This window comes from Lissotriton helveticus, chromosome 8 (assembly GCF_964261635.1).
Source record: "Lissotriton helveticus chromosome 8, aLisHel1.1, whole genome shotgun sequence".
NCBI classification, from domain to species: Eukaryota; Metazoa; Chordata; class Amphibia; order Caudata; family Salamandridae; genus Lissotriton; species Lissotriton helveticus.
In genome coordinates this window covers 279,503,172-279,518,911 of record NC_136069.1, presented here as the reverse complement: position 1 = coordinate 279,518,911, position 15,740 = coordinate 279,503,172, and the positions used below count along the sequence as shown (strand labels likewise).

Sequence of the window (15,740 nt, the reverse complement as noted above, 5' to 3'; positions counted from 1 at the left end):
GCCTGGCTTTCACCTTGGGGATGCCCTGTAGGGGCTATCTCACAGGGAAAAACCAGGATGGGTTCCCAAGGCAAAGCGCTTAGAGACCCCTGGGTTATAAGCGCTATATAAATCCAAACAAACAAACTCCCTATATCATACTTTATGGGTAGGTTTACCCAGTGCTTAATTTGTGCCAGTGTTTGTTGGTGCTCGGCACTGGCACTTATTTTGTAAGCCGGTATGTGAGTAAAGTGTTTAGCAATTCAATATACCATTATAGTAAAAATAGTAATACCAGGATGCTCAGGCCACTTTTACAGGTTTAGGTCAGCTGGTGGTGTCCTAATTGTCACATCTGTACGACTGTGATGGTCAGGAGGTGTCCATGGTAGTGGCAGTTGGCTGTGCAGGCTTGGACTGTAGGTGGTGCACACTGCAGAGATCAGTTGAGAACTATCTTGGGCCCTGACATTTATTATTTTACAAACTAAGCATTGGGGTTTGCCTTTAAGCTGTCACACTTCCGTTGATATATTTTCTATTTAGATCTCTCAAACCCATTTCATTGTATATTGGAGGAACTGTAAGCGTTGATGAATTGTAATTATCAACAAAAAGTAATGACATAGAAAACAAACATTTAATACATGTATCAGTGAGTATATTACACTTACGGAATGTAAGATAACTGCATTTATACATAAAACCAGTCATGGAAATCGCAATAGCAGCCAAATTCACTAAAGAAAGAGGGTCAACTCCTCACACAGCAAAGGACTTATACTAATCTTATCACATTACCAAAGGGATAAGCAAAATAGGCAAGGGAACAAGCAAGAGGCGATGTGAGAGGACGAGAGGAATTGCTGATAGGAAGAGAATTGCTCTTGGTAAAACAACATGTCAGAAAATAGCTGGTATGTCTATGGGAGATACATTCTACATTCCCCCATTCACATAACTGTAAATGTTTTTTTCACCTACTCTTGGAATAGGCACTCACCAAACGTTAGGAAGTTTAAAGGGAAGGCCGACCTATGGCATTATTTTAGAATAGTTGCATTTTCAAGAGAAAAACACATTTGCGTAAATCCACCAAAAAAACAAAAACGGAAATAATCACACTTAGAAATTGCTTCTGAAAACAGTACTCTTTAGACTGTAATACAAGTACTCAATGAAAATGTTCATAAGTCGAACTTCATTTGCATACATTTAGATAATGAGCTTATGCCATCCTTAATGTGCAATACTATGTCTGACTAAAGAATACATTTGAAAAAATACAGTTTTCATAACACGTTGTTGTACATGCAGATTTCTGGTGGATCTTTGTCAATAGATACAGTTAAGACTTTTATCTTTTAAAGTTACACAGAAACTTTAGCAAAGGTTTCCTGGTGTGTGTGTGTGTGTGTGTGTGTGTACACACACACATATATATGTACAAAAATATGTATATCTGTGTGTGTGGAAATCCTGATTTCAGTTTCAAATGCATGACTTCCCGTTTCTCATTTGTTCATTTTGGAAAGCAATTGGGGTTCTATTGGCTTTTCCTTTTGATGTGAGTAAATACAATCAGAATTAACACATTGGTAACGTTAAGCATAGTTTTGCAGTACACGGGAAATGGTAGATGAGAGACACACTTACATAGCAAAGCGAGAGATAAGCAGTTCTTCAATGCTGAGTTATGGGAAAAATCTAAAAAAATAGAAATTTTTCTTCATACTTCAGTTCAGAATTTAACACTGCATTATGCCACAATATGAGCACCAATTTCATGTGAAATCTCTAAAAAGATCACCGACTCGGGATCTAATCTTTATGAAAAAATAGATGAATACTGCACCAAAAAGGCATGCATACAATCACTAAGGTCATTCTTTATGTTAGGCGTGATCAAAGCAGTGAGGAAACACAATGGTGAGACAGTGTTTGTGGAATGAGACAGCATGGGTGACTACAGATTGATGAGGTTGTCTGAGGCAGCGAAGTGAGGGCACAAGGCCATGTCGGGATTGCGGAGCTGTTTCAAAATCCGCTTGTGGAACTTCGCGCGGACGCGGTTGAACTCCATTATATCCAGGGGATCCTCTTCAATCCAGAAATTGTGAAACTCCAGCATCAGGTAACCTGTTAGGAAAACAATGCAGCAGTTAAGGATAAAAGGATTCCCCGCGTCTACTTAACCCCAGGTTTTCCCACTTTTACGATAAATAACCACCTACAGCTCCTGTCTGGGTTAATGCTCTAGCCTATAAAACAGCACTGGATGAGCTTCATGTATTTAAGGAAATAAATCATCTTGCACTTCAAAATCACACTGAAACACTCATTGTGGAAGTCAAGGAAGTTACAGGGCCAATGAGATTACGAGTAGAGCGGAAACACCTCTGGCCCGTACAGGTACCCCAGAGACGCTGGCTGTTCAAAGTAGCAAAATCTGCAGGTGAAAATCAGGGTAGGAAACAGAAATAAACAGGAGGATTTGATTGGCTAACTCTGAGCCCCTAGTTATTTCCCAATCCCCAAGTGGACCTCAGGGTCCTACTCCTAATGCACAGGTTTTACAACTCCCATAGATAATGTTCCGGCCAGTAATAGGATCACCGGGGACTAGAATTATTGGACCAATTATTGAGCCCCTGTAATGAAGGCCTGAGTACCTCTATTCTGGTTATTTGGATTTAGAAACAGTCCATACTAACTTCTTTTTCTACACAGATCTGCTCCTTGTCACACCAGGGTATTAACAGCTCAACTGAATACATTTGCAGGGGCTCCCAGAAGAGCAGACCTAACATAAGGCATTGTTTGGGAAACACTCTTCCTCTCGCTCAAGTCCTTTTGGCTCACTGTGAAGCAGTATAATGGAAATGTCTGTTTGCCACTTGTAGTGGCACTACCTCTCTGAGTTGGGGTCAGTAACCGTCAAGAGTAAGTCATCTGGGAAATACTAGGAGTACCTTCTTCATATGTAGGAATGGCTACTATCTGAAGAGGCACCACCTAACATCAGATTGATAGTAGAAGTCTAGTATTTCTCCTTAGCAGGAAGGAAAAAACTGGAGACCAGAAAAACTTTCCAACTGACGAGTGTTGGACCCGGCCTCGTGGCGTGGTCCTACCCCTCCCGCATGGCGGGCCCAGGACGGCATCGGCCTCCGTCGACCCGCCGTCAACCCCCCTGAACACGAACCATCGACGAGAGCAGCCCCCCTGGCAACCCACGGCTCTCCCCTCTGGGACCCCGGCAGACCCTGCTCGCCAACACTGCCGGTCTGGCGACCATGCCAGACCACCCTTTCCGGCCCGACTCCATCTTGGGCCCATCACGTCCAAGCACGTGGCCACAGCCTCCCTGGCCCTGGCCCCCGCGAAGCCCCGACGTCGAGGCACCAAGATCCTCCCAGGTGGTAGAGTGGCCACTTGACGGATCCCGGAGGAGGGGAGTTTCGATGGACCTCCAGCCGTCCCCGGACGCCTGGTATCGATCGCCCTCCAGCCTCCCTGGGCGCTGGCTCCACCCCCCTGCTGGGTGTCTGGACACCTTCATCCCGGCCCCTCTGACCCCCAGGCCCGAGGGTCCGGACATCAAAGGACTCCAGTCCTATATCTGGGCCAGCACTGGAGTAGGACTCCAGTTGTATCTTGGAGTCGAAGCCCTGCTGACCTTGTCGCGGCTGATCCTGATCCGAACTCATGCCCTCGAATCTTCGAGGCCCTGCTGACGCTGTCGCGGCCTGACCAAGCTGAACCATCTTCGAGGCCCTGCTGACGCTGTCGCGGCCTGACCGAGCTGAACCATCTTCGAGGCCCTGCTGACGCTGTCGCGGCCTGACCGAGCTGAACCACCTTCGAGGCCCTGCTGACGCTGTCGCGGCCTGACCAAGCTGAACCCTCTTCGAGGCCCTGCTGACGCTGTTGCGGCCTGACCAAGCTGAACCATCTTCGAGGCCCTGCTGTCGCGGCCTGACCGAGCTGAACCATCTTCGAGGCCCTGCTGACGCTGTCGCGGCCTGACTGAGCTGAACCACCTTCGAGGCCCTGCTGACGCTGTCGCGGCCTGACCAAGCTGAACCCTCTTCGAGGCCCTGCTGATGCTGTCGCGGCCTGACCGAGCTGAACCATCTTCGAGGCCCTGCTGACGCTGTTGCGGCCTGACCGAGCTGAACCACCTTCGAGGCCCTGCTGACGCTGTCGCGGCCTGAGCGAACTGAACCATCTTCGAGGCCCTGCTGACGCTGTCGCGGCCTGACCGAACTAAACCATCTTCAAGGCCCTGCTGACGCTGTCGCGGCCTAACCCACACTGAACTATACCAAAGCCCTGCTGACGCTGTCACGGCCTGACCCCGTGAGCTATCCACGCCCCAGTTGGTGCCAAGACTGTCCCGCTACCCCCTTACTCCCGAAACCAAGACTTTACGGATCCCTCGATCCCGGCCTGCTAACCGGCCAAGAACGTGCCTTCATTTTATTATATAAAGATACTTGTGAATATTCCTTTGTGTGGTGTCCATCTGTAGTAGTGTGATTGCTCAGCTGTTACGATTGTAGGAGAGGAGCCTCGCCAAGGAGGCCTCCCTACAGCGCTCGGCCTATTCCAGAGAGAGGTGGGTCTCGGGGCGGACAGTCAGACATCTTCTGTCTCCCCTGGGATCGCCTTTCTAACAACGAGGCGAAGAGCTAACAAGCTGGGGCGGGAAAAGACAGAGAATCTACTGAGTTCAGTGAGTGAGCAATCAAACAGAAACCATTGTGAAAGAACTGAACTCAAAATGGACTCCCTTTTATAGTGCTAAAGAGGATGTGACATAATTCAAGAAATGGGTTAGCCCTTTTGGATTGGTAATAGTTTACTAAGAAGAAATTCAATATCATAATACAACTTAGGGTATATTGTAGGAATATATATATATAGATAACAAGCCTGCATGCAGGAAATGTTGACCCATAATGCTTATCGCAAGCTTGAGACCAACAACGCACGCCAGGAGAAAACAAAATGACCATTGAGAATGCCACGGAGACCCGGGGGCACAGTCAGCGAAGGTGTGGGTGGGAGCCTGCCGAGATGCAAGAGCCGCTGGGTCTGCACCCAGCTGAGTCACCATAAATGTAAGGGAAGATCCCTTACACAATGTCTCCTCTTAGGAGCTCCTGGTTTATAGGGAATTTTCAAGTAAAATTGCTTGACTAATAAAGGAGCATGGACCTCTATCGCTGGTTCCCATGAATGATCACAAGGATTATATCTTTTCAAGTCAATAAAATATTGAAGCTTCCCTTTAAAGTATCAGGAGTCACATATCTCTTGAAATTCATACTCAGACTGCCCATCAAGTATGGGAGTTGGTCATGTTTTAACCAGATTACGTTAATGAAGGAGATAAGATTTTAAATAAAAAACATGAACAATATTAAAGACCTTGGAAATTTCAAAGGGGCCCTACAATCTAGGAGAGAATTTAGGCCTACAGATAGAGCAAGGTAATTTGATTGAGGAAAGCCAAACTCTGTTTTCTATCCAATAAGTGGGAGCCAGTCGTCTATGTCCATTGGCCTATAATCTGTGTTAAGATTTTGCAGCATATACAGTTAGAAGTAATTTCTCTTCTTTAGTATTTCTAATTAATTTTGAAATACAGGTACCCGATCATCAAGTTCTAATGGGTCTGGAAAGATTAGAAAATGGTATTTAGTTAGGGCAATGGGGAGAATACTGAGGAAGTTTGAACAGAGTTATTGTAAGCAAACTCTGCTGCAGGTATGAGAGACTTCCTTTTTTTTTTTTTTTTAAGTTTTGTATTAACAGCATGAATCCACAAATGTTACAGCACATTTGTTTACAATTGACATACATATCATATTACAACTTACAAAAAAAGGAAGAAAAAATTAATAAAATGCGACATCACAGGATATGATAAATAACCTCAGTAAAGCGAGTGAGAGAAATAAAACCCACAAAATAACAGCAGCCATCATCCCTATCTTGAGTTTACTGCCCTCCCCATTCTGATTTTCCATACTTCTATTGGTTGCCAGATTTTTCCACCTAATGTTCTTGCTCTCCGCCCCTTCCTACCATATATTGCACGTTCCAAATTATAGGTAGATAATAATCTAGCTAACCAGGTTTGAAAAGTTGGGGGAGCTCTATCCAACCAGGCTTTAGCTATGCAGATCCGTAATACTGCCATGGCAACAAACATGAACTCTATGTAATGTCTCTCTCCCTCCAACATCAGGCCAAGCAATATCAAATTAGGAGACATTGCCACTGGAATCCCTAAAGTGCCTCCTACAAACGACTTTATTGCCGCTATTAATGAATAAAGTTGTGGACATTCCGCAAACATATGGACTATATCCGCATTAGCTGAGTCGCATCGCGGACAGGTTACTCCCGTGTTACCCCCCCATTGCGCTATTCTAGTGGGGGTATAATAAAGTGAGAACAGTGTTTTATAATGTTGTGCCTGAAGCGAGGCTGAGCATAGCACTGTACAGCCTAAGTCTAATGACTCCTGGAAGTTCTCTTGTGATGATCCTATTTTCTCCCCAAATTGTGCTGCATACTTTCCCCTGTCATCTTCTTTCATTATATACAGTTCTGCATACAGCTGCCGAATCGTGCAATGTTGGCCATGCTCCAGGTATTCCATAATTTTGCACTGCCCAAATCCCAGTGTGCCACCCTGCTTGTTCATGAAGTAACTTCTCAGCTGCAGGTACTTAAAGAAACTCCTTCCATCTAATTTAAACTTTATTTGTAACTCTTGGAACAGAAGAATGCCTTCCTGATCACAGAGATCCCCTATTTTCCTAATGCCCTTTTCCTCCCAATCTCTCATGTCTGAATCCCTGAATATATCCCCGGGTAGTGAAAGATTTGTAAACAATCGAGTATACCTATTGTATCTCCCCAAGCCTAATTTTTTGGCCATTGCTGTCCACACCTTGTAGGCTGCTTTCAAAGTCTTGAACCTTGTGTGCTTAAAATAACTAAAATCAACTGTGTTTAGAAAGGCATTCTTCGCACCCCCCATCAGTGCAGTATATACATTCGTAAAATAACTTCCAGTGCCCCCCTGCTCTTGATCTTGACCCCCTCCCCCTATCATCCCCTGAAAATACTGAAGGGCTGCTGCCCAGTAATACAGTCTAAAATCCGGGGCGCCCCAACCACCTTTCTCTCTCGGTAGTGTGATGTGTCGATACGCTCTCCTCGTTTTCCCATGCGCCCAGATAAGTCTATTGAGGATTAATTCCAATTTAGTGAACCAGGTGTGTTAAAAAAAAGCGGGATGGCTCTGAAAATATACAGGAATTTTGGGAAAGTGATCATCTTTATAGTATTTATTCTGCCCATTAAAGTCAATTTCAGATTGTGTATTCTTTCGGTGTTTTTTTTTTAGGTATGAGAGACTTCCAATTGTTCTTCAGTTGTGGAAATGTAACACATTATACATCTTTCAAGAGTTACATTTTACCTTTCAGTTTGCCCATTTGCTAGAGGGTGAAAGCACAAAGTTAATGCTCGTTGAATGCTAAGATTATGATATAGAGATTTCCAAAATTTAGAAACATATTGAGCTCTTTGGTCAGAGATAACTTTTAAGGCTAGTCCATGAGGTCTGAATATGCCAGAGTATAAGATCTCAGCCATTTCTGGCACAGAAGGTAATATGGAGAGTGTTGAAAAGTGAGTCATTTTAGAGTACAAATCCACAATTACCATTATTGTGGTGCACTTCTCACATGGGTTAAATCCACAATAAAATCTGTGGGGATTATCTCCCAAAGTCTTGAGGTAGTTTCAGGTGTTAACAATAATCATGCTTTTCTTGTGTTTCAGATTTATTATGGGCACAAATTTCCCAAGACTTGATAAAACTTTTGAATTCTTCCACTAAGTCCGGATGTCAATGAGTCAAGACAGAGCAGAAGTATTATTATTTGTGAATTTCTCAAGGGAATAAAGAGTTTGTTAGAACAAAAATCAGTCAATTTGTATTAATTGAAATTGAAGGAAATGTTTTTCTAAGTCACAAAGGATAGTATGTTTAGTCTATTGACAGATTGTTTCAAGAAATGTGAAAGTGGTTGGAAAAAGTCACACTTGAAGAGCAATTATCTTCTCCATGGTCCTGGAGCTGTCTTGATCAGGATACTGTCTAAATATGGAATCTGAGATAATATTCTCTGACCCGTGATTTCACTGAAAGGTCTTGTTTTTTTAAGTAGGTCGGTGATCGGAGAGACCAACTTGGAAAAATTCTTGATGACTTTCCAATAATAGTTTGCCAGTCGGAGAAAGCTTTGTGTTTCCTTTACAGGAGTAGGAATGGGCCAATCTAGGATTGCTTGAACTTTCCGAGAGACCATTGCAATAACTTCAGAGGAAAGCACATAGCCCAAAAAGTCTACCAGCTCCATCCCAAAAAGACATTGCTCTATATTTAAGGTGCCTAAATGGTGCCTGAATACTGCTTTCCATTCATCACTTGTTCAGATCAGGTGATTGGCTCCTCTCCGATCCTATTTGGTTAACACTTTAGTTCCCAGGACACACTCCAAAATATCAGAAATATGGGACAAGCGATACCAGCCCTTGATACTCACAAGTTACAAGATTAAGACCCCTATAATCTATACAAAGCCAAAGTTCAGATGTACCCTGTGGGAAATGCCCCTATTTGCATGGTCACCCCCATTCTTTGCTAGACTTTGTTGTTGGTTTTTTTACTCTGCGCACTGCTGTCCAGTACCCAGTTGGTGTGCTCTGACTCCTAAAAACATCCCAAATTGGGTATCCTACTGATTTGCATATTTAACTTACATATAAGTCCATAATCTATAGTACCAAAGTGTACCAGGGCCTGTAAGTTAAATATCATTAGTGGACTGCAGCACATATTGTGCCACCATGAAAGTGACAATTCAAGGCCCATGCAGCCTGGTTTGGTAGTTTTAAAACTGCCAATTCAAATTGGCAAAATAAATCATTTGTTAGGCCTAAACCTTCTTATTAAATAGTAGTAAGTCACCTCAAATGTAGGCCTTACCAGCCCTAGGACAGGGTGCATAGTATTTAAAAGAATGTATTTTATTCTTTTACATGTCCTTACAGTGAAAAAGCACCCAAACCTGTTTTTCACTGTAGTAAGGCTGGCTAAGAGAACTTCAGACAGGCATCAGCTAGAAAATATACTTCTAACACTAATTTTCATAGTGAAACAAAATCTAGCTTAATGCTCAAATTGACTTTGGTCCAACTATTTCAGAAATAGTGGCATTAAAAAGTCAATATTTGTCTGCCTTAAGCCTCTAGCTTTTTCAGAGTTAATTCCTAACTGTCACCTGGCAGACTGCAACCCCCTTGCAAGGAGATGTGAATGTCTCACAAGAAAGGGAACAAAAGGGCCTTGGGTAGGAGGAGATGTGATCTTCTCCTGAGAGGATGGCCTGGGAAATGTGCCCCTCAACTGCACAAGCTTCAAAAGGGCATTCCCTATCACAGGCAGAACGTAGCTCACACCTAGGCCTAATCCTTCCAATGTCCAGGTAGCCAGGAATCCACCTCTGAGGTGTACCAAGAGCTCAGTACAGGGGAAGAAAGGTTCTGCCATGTTGGATTTTAGAAAAACAGTGCACTGTGGGATTGTTTAGAGCCAGTCCCCCAGGAAATATTGTTAAAGTGTGTAGGGTTGCCCAGAGAAATGTTACCCTATTGCAGTGGCGTCAACAGGGTTGGTGTCACCCAGTGCAGTAACTGGTGTCACCCCCTCACGACTTACCCCACAGACCTCCTCCGAGTCCGCCAGTGTGAGAGAGTTTGGAGCTTTATTGCTCTAAGAAATCAGAAGGCGGGCTCCCGCGCTGAGCACCTTTCAATAAACGGCTGATGGAAGGGACGCTCCCGCATAATTATTAATAGCTTTTCATATCACGGCCTACTCGGCGGAGACGCTTCTCTCTGTTCCCAGCAAAGGGCCGCCTCTGCGCAGGCCCAGGCCACCTGGAGTCCCGCGAGGCCTCCAGTCACCAGGAATGGTGTTGCCTTTGTGTTAATTGCTTGGCCCGTTCCGCCGGCTGAATGCTAATAGCACCGGGAGAAAAGGGACAAGTGTGCAGAGTGCCAGCCCGGACAGCTTTATGTGACATGCACAGTTTCAATTTGTGCCCTTCCTTTCAGCTGCCGGAGAGAGAGTGCCAGGCGGTGCCAAGCGTTTAGCTTGTGCTGTCCTCGCGCTGAATACAGGGACTCCATAAATCCCAGAATGCAATGGGTCAAGGACGAAGAACTGCAATAGCATTCTGTGCTGTTTCTCGAGGCCAGTTCCATCAATGGTTGTGGAGTTGAAAGTGAGGCTCTGTGGCCCCTGAGGACGCAGGAGGTGTGCCCAGGGTCCTTTGGGATGAGTTTCAGTGTTTGGTGCTGCCTTCCAATGGTGTCACCGGTATGGGTGGTGCGCCCCAAATTGCCCACTTGTGGAGGAGGAATCCACGTGAGGGTAGGCCTGGGGACTGTTCCACTGCGCACGGCCTCTCAATGCAGCTTCTCAATGCAGCTTGGGACTCCCTTAGCACTAAAGCCTGCAGGTGGCTGTCTGTGGCACATGCACTGGTGTGGTGCAAAGGCTGGTTTCCAGTGAACAGAGGCTAAGTGGTGGCTGCCCTTAAGCGCTGGGTTAGCTGAGCCGTGAGTGACGAGGGTCACGTGGTGCCCAACGCGCGCCGAGGTTCGTGCCAAGGTGCGCGCCGAGGTTGAAGCGGCTGAGACACGCTTTGCTCTAGAAAGTGAACAGAAGCCTCACAGCAGGAGGGTGGCAGCTCGGAGCGGGGACAAGAAGGAGCGCAAAAGCAGTGCACCGTCTTGCCTGGTGACCAACGCCGGCTCTCCCCTACCTGTCCGCCGTCTGGCGGTGCGCTGGTCCGTCAGCCTCGCAGCCTCGTTGCCACTGTAGAGTTGAAAGTACAGGGCTCCACGGAACAGAAGAACGCAGACTATGGGGCGTGTTCACTTTATATTTATTAGTAGATGCTTCTGAATAGGGGAGAGTTGGTCAGTACACTCGCAGTCTCTCGTGCAATCTGCACGCCCCCGCGTCATGCCCCCTCACGATACCTCGCCTGGGTCACGTGATTGCAGGGGGCTAGACCGCCACACTACAATAGTGAGGGAGTGAAAGACTGGTTTTAAAGTTTGGCCCTTGGGGACATTTTTTGGTAAAATTAAGATGTGGGCCTTTGGCAGATTAGAACGCCTTAGTATTGGAAACAGTAATATTTTGCATTTTATTTTAGTGTCACCCCATGTGATGGTGTCACCCGGTGCGGTCCGCACCCCCGTATCCCCCTAGTGACGCCACTCCCCTATTGGTCAGGGAATGTTCCCCACCCACAAGGTAGTGCCAGGCATAAATGTGACAACCCTGTGGCACCTTCTTCAGATCACATCTGGACCTGTGGATGACAGAAGGACTGTACCTGCTGTTGAAACTGAGGAGAGAAACCTTAACAACTGGACTTGCTTCAAGTTGACCCAGGACAAATGAGTCAACTCCAAAGGTCAGTTGGTTGACCTCCTGTTAAGGTACAGGGCTACAAAAGCTGCAAGAAGCCTACTTTTTTTCCTAGAGCCCAGCTGAACAGTTCTAAATGGATTTGCCCTGGGCCCTACTGATGGCTTCTGGAAGCAGGAGTCCTAGCCCCCAAGAGGTGCCTGTGAGTGGTGCTGGTGTTACAGTGTACTCCTCTGACCCCAAAACTGCAAAACTGGACACTTAGAAACTTTTTCAGAACTTTTCTTCCATAGAACAGGGGAGACATGGGCTGCTGCCATTGAATCGCTGGTCGGATTGAACTTTCCAGTTTCTGCTGCTGAATTTTGACTTCCAGAGAAGTTTTTAAGTTCGAACATAGAGGGGCTTTACTGAGGTTACCGCTGAAGAGCATCTGACTGCCAATACCTTCCTGGGCACGGAGTCCCGTCTTCGCCCACATGGCGAGTTTCCAGCCAGAGCTGAGGATTGCACCAAGGACCCTCGCTCCACCAGGTTGCTGTCATCGAGCGCTCCTTTGGATGTAGTCTCTAGCCCGACCTACCATCGACCCATCAAGGAGAACTTTTCTCCAGAAAATCTTCAGAAGGTAAACTCTCCACCAGGACAAACCTGGTACTTGTGCCCGACTGGTGTAGTTTGAGGTCACCCTTAACTTTTGACTTGTACTTGGTGTAGTACAGCCAGGTAAACACGATTGGTGCTTTTAGGCACCATTTTGACTGAAAACATCTAAAAATCATATCTTCGGTTACCTGCATCCTATATTTGTCATTTTGGTGTCTATCATTTCAATAAAGTCTACTCTATTTTAATAAATTGGGGTGCGATTTCTATTGTGTTGTATTTTCTACTTTTAAATGTTTTGGTACTGATAAATGCTTTACACATTTCTCCTAAGTTAAGCCTGTCTGTTCTATGCTACAAATACCTAGGGTTGAGCTCAGGTTTTACATTTTTGAAACCTAACTTGACCTAATACGGAATTTTGACATTATTATTTGGTGAGAACTCCTATATATCCTCTAACTAGTAATCCACATTCTCGAACCCTTTTCTGGCAAAAAAATGAAGATGAACCAGCGAGTGATTTCACTGGAGTAATCGGGCCATTCTCTGAATTTGCATCTAAACATTCCTTTAATTTTTGTTGTTCCAAAGGAGATAAAGAAACAATATATCTAAATGGAATATTAGTATCTAGACGTATTTTGATAGCACAATCAAAAGGTCGAGGAGGAGGCAACTTCTTAGTAGTTAATTCATGGAACACATCCAGGTATTCATTATAAATTTCTGGAATCTCAGATAGTTGTACTATCAACTGGGTGGTGTTACTGGATGCATTTTCGGAAGCTTTAGCTAATGAAGGTTGATTGGCAGTACAATGAGAGAGGCAAACATCTGAGCCCAGGAACAAGGTTTTTGCCGGCCATTTTTATGTAATGGTCATGTTGAGGAAGCCAGTTGATACCCAACATATTAGGATAACGAGGTGATAAAATTCAATCAAAGGTGAAGTTCCCATAATATAGAGCAATCGGAAGAGACAAGACATGAGTTTCCTCAGTGACTAAGCCAGATTCTACTAAAGTTCCATCCACAGCTTCTACAGCTACTCGAACATTCTTCCTTTGAATTGGAATCTTAAGGGATATTTCCCATTGAATATCCAAATAAAAATTGAAGGCTCTGCAGTCTAAACGAACAGTTGCAAAGAAATGTTGAGACTGAACCAATAGCTCCCCTTGTAGAAGCACAAAACTAGAAGACTGCAAAGGAAAAGCCAGGGGTGTGTGTTTTTCATTTGCCTCTATTCCTTGCACTAGAGGTGAGCATACCTGTTTTCCAACCTGTTAGGCAGACAAAAAGGACTTACAAGCCAAGAACTCAGAGGATGACCTTTCTGACCACAGTATAAACAAAGCCCTTGATTTTATCATCTTGTCTTCTCTTACTCAGTCAAAGAATCTTTAGTGAAACCCACTTGCATGAGGCTCATCTTCTGGATGAACATAGGCCTAAAAAGAGGTTTTGTTAACAACACTTAAGTTTTTTTCCTGAACCCAGCTGTCAATCTGAATGGTAGGTTGAAGATCTTGAAGGGATGTTAGCCTGATAACTGCCATGAGTTTGTCCTTCAATTCATCCTTTAAAACCTTTTGAAATATGGTGAAAAGGGTGGAGTCAGGTCAGCCAATGTCTCTAGCTAAACCTTTGAATTTGGAAATGTATGTATGTAGATATATAGAACCTTCCTTGGATGAATTAAAAAATCTCCTCTTGGGCAGAGAACTTAAGGTCGTGGAGGTCGAAAATGTTTTGGATTCCGTGAGGAAACGTGGAAAATTATCAGAAGTGGAATGACATCCAAAAGCACAGGTATAGCCCCTGCGAAGCCATTTCCAGCGATATGAATGATGGCAAAGCCCACCTTAGAACTTTCACGTGCATAAATGTGGGATTTAAAAGTGAAATTACCTATTAAGTGTTTAAAAAAGGTCTTTAGTTTCATCTTGTCGAATTTCATTTCTGCAGTGCCAGGTAGAGGAGGGCCCAAAGAGCCTTATTGTAGAACAAGAAACTGACATAAGGAGACATTTTCTGTGGTCAAACTTTGAACCTTAAGAGTCAGGTAGTTTACTGCTGTCAGTAACTGTTGGACCTGAACCATTTTGATGGCCTTGCAACCTGTCAAGAGTAGGCATTCTTGGCAATGCTTGGAGTGGAGTAGGAATGGCCTACTATCTCAAGAGGCAACACCAGAAGCTAAGTTGATACTGGGAGTCAAGTACTCCACCAGAAAATAATACCCAGCAGGAAGAAAAAATGGAGACGAAGCCAAACAGCAATGCAAAGAGCAAGAGATAACAAACAAGAGATAGAGAAGATGGAGAATCCAGAAATCAGTGAGCAAATAATGAAGAAGAAACAATGTGATGCAAATTAACTCAAAATTGACTCTCCTTTTCAGTGCCAAACAAGATGGGACATAATTCAAGAAATGGTTTGCCCATCTTGGATTGGGACTAATTTACTAAAAGACATTCAGCTTCATAATATAACACAGGGCAGATTGTAGCAATAGATAGGACAGAAAAGTACTAGAATAATATATAATTTACAACAGGAAAGTGTTCCAGAACGCTGTGGTTGCTCTATTTCTCCTGTATGCGGTGGTACCAACAAGCTGGCATGCAAGAGAGATTTGTGCAATAATCCTTAGGATGGCCTTGAAAGAGCTCATTCGCTCCTGGAAAAAACAAGATGGCTGTTGCTTACGCCATGGCAACCCAGGACCAGAGGCAGCCGAGATAAGAGTAGGAACCCACAGAAGCAGCATACTGCTGCAGAGCCCGCACCTAGCTGAGCCGCCATAAAGGTAAGGCGAAGATCCCTTACAGTAATTCAGAAGTGTCCTACACAGTAGGACAATACAGGATGAGGAGGCAATGTGAACATGTGAGTTATTTATGACGTACTAAGTCCCTCAAGTGTTGGGGCATGAGGGAATTAGTTTGGGCTAAGCAAGAATGCCAAACACATTAACTTGTCGACAACAATAAATGTGCAGCAGAAAATAAAAATTTCTAATGAACATTAAGGCCCTTACCCCAGCCACACTCTATTCTGACGGCGTGTCTTGATCATATCAAATCAAAGCACAAGCAGTTATGGGTGTGCACAATTTCACTCATCATCTAGGTTTCCAGTACTGGATTGATCAATTTGAACACAGGCTACCATGCCACAGAACCTTTGCACTTGTTCAAATTCAGTTGCACAATCTTTGCTGTGTAACAGAAAATGGAGCAAACAGATTTTGCCCCAGTACATATAACAACGTTTTTACACATGGATAAAAAACGATTTTGGAATCATTTTGAAACTTATACAATACTTTTAATACCTATGAATCACTTTCCTTGTGTAATAGAGAGATTCTCAACAAATTAGTCATTGAATAACCCTATTTCAAAGAGAAAATAGGGCCACCTAATTTATCACAATTTGGACACACTGCTATTGCCTGAAATTTGTCCATATTTTGTCACTCCTTCTGCAGTCAGAAAACACTGCACGTTTGCCAAGTGACCATAAATAAGGTGGAAGCGGACTATAGTGCACATCTTTAACTATGTAAGGACAGCAGCAGCCATCAGTGAAAGGGCCATGGATC

The 15,740-nt window shown here is 44.4% G+C and overlaps 1 protein-coding gene across 3 annotated transcripts in view; it reads right to left on the bottom strand.

Annotated features, from left to right (window-relative positions):
- Window positions 1-603: 603 nt before the first annotated feature.
- Window positions 604-15,740, bottom strand: part of ELMOD1 (ELMO domain containing 1) — a 420,914-nt gene continuing 405,777 nt past the window's right edge. For all 3 annotated transcript variants that reach the window (XM_078657035.1, XM_078657034.1, XM_078657036.1), the window contains one exon: window positions 604-2,121. In XM_078657035.1, coding sequence (XP_078513161.1) covers window positions 1,949-2,121 — 173 coding nt within the window. In that variant the 3' untranslated portion in view covers window positions 604-1,948. The remainder of the gene's footprint in view (window positions 2,122-15,740) is intronic.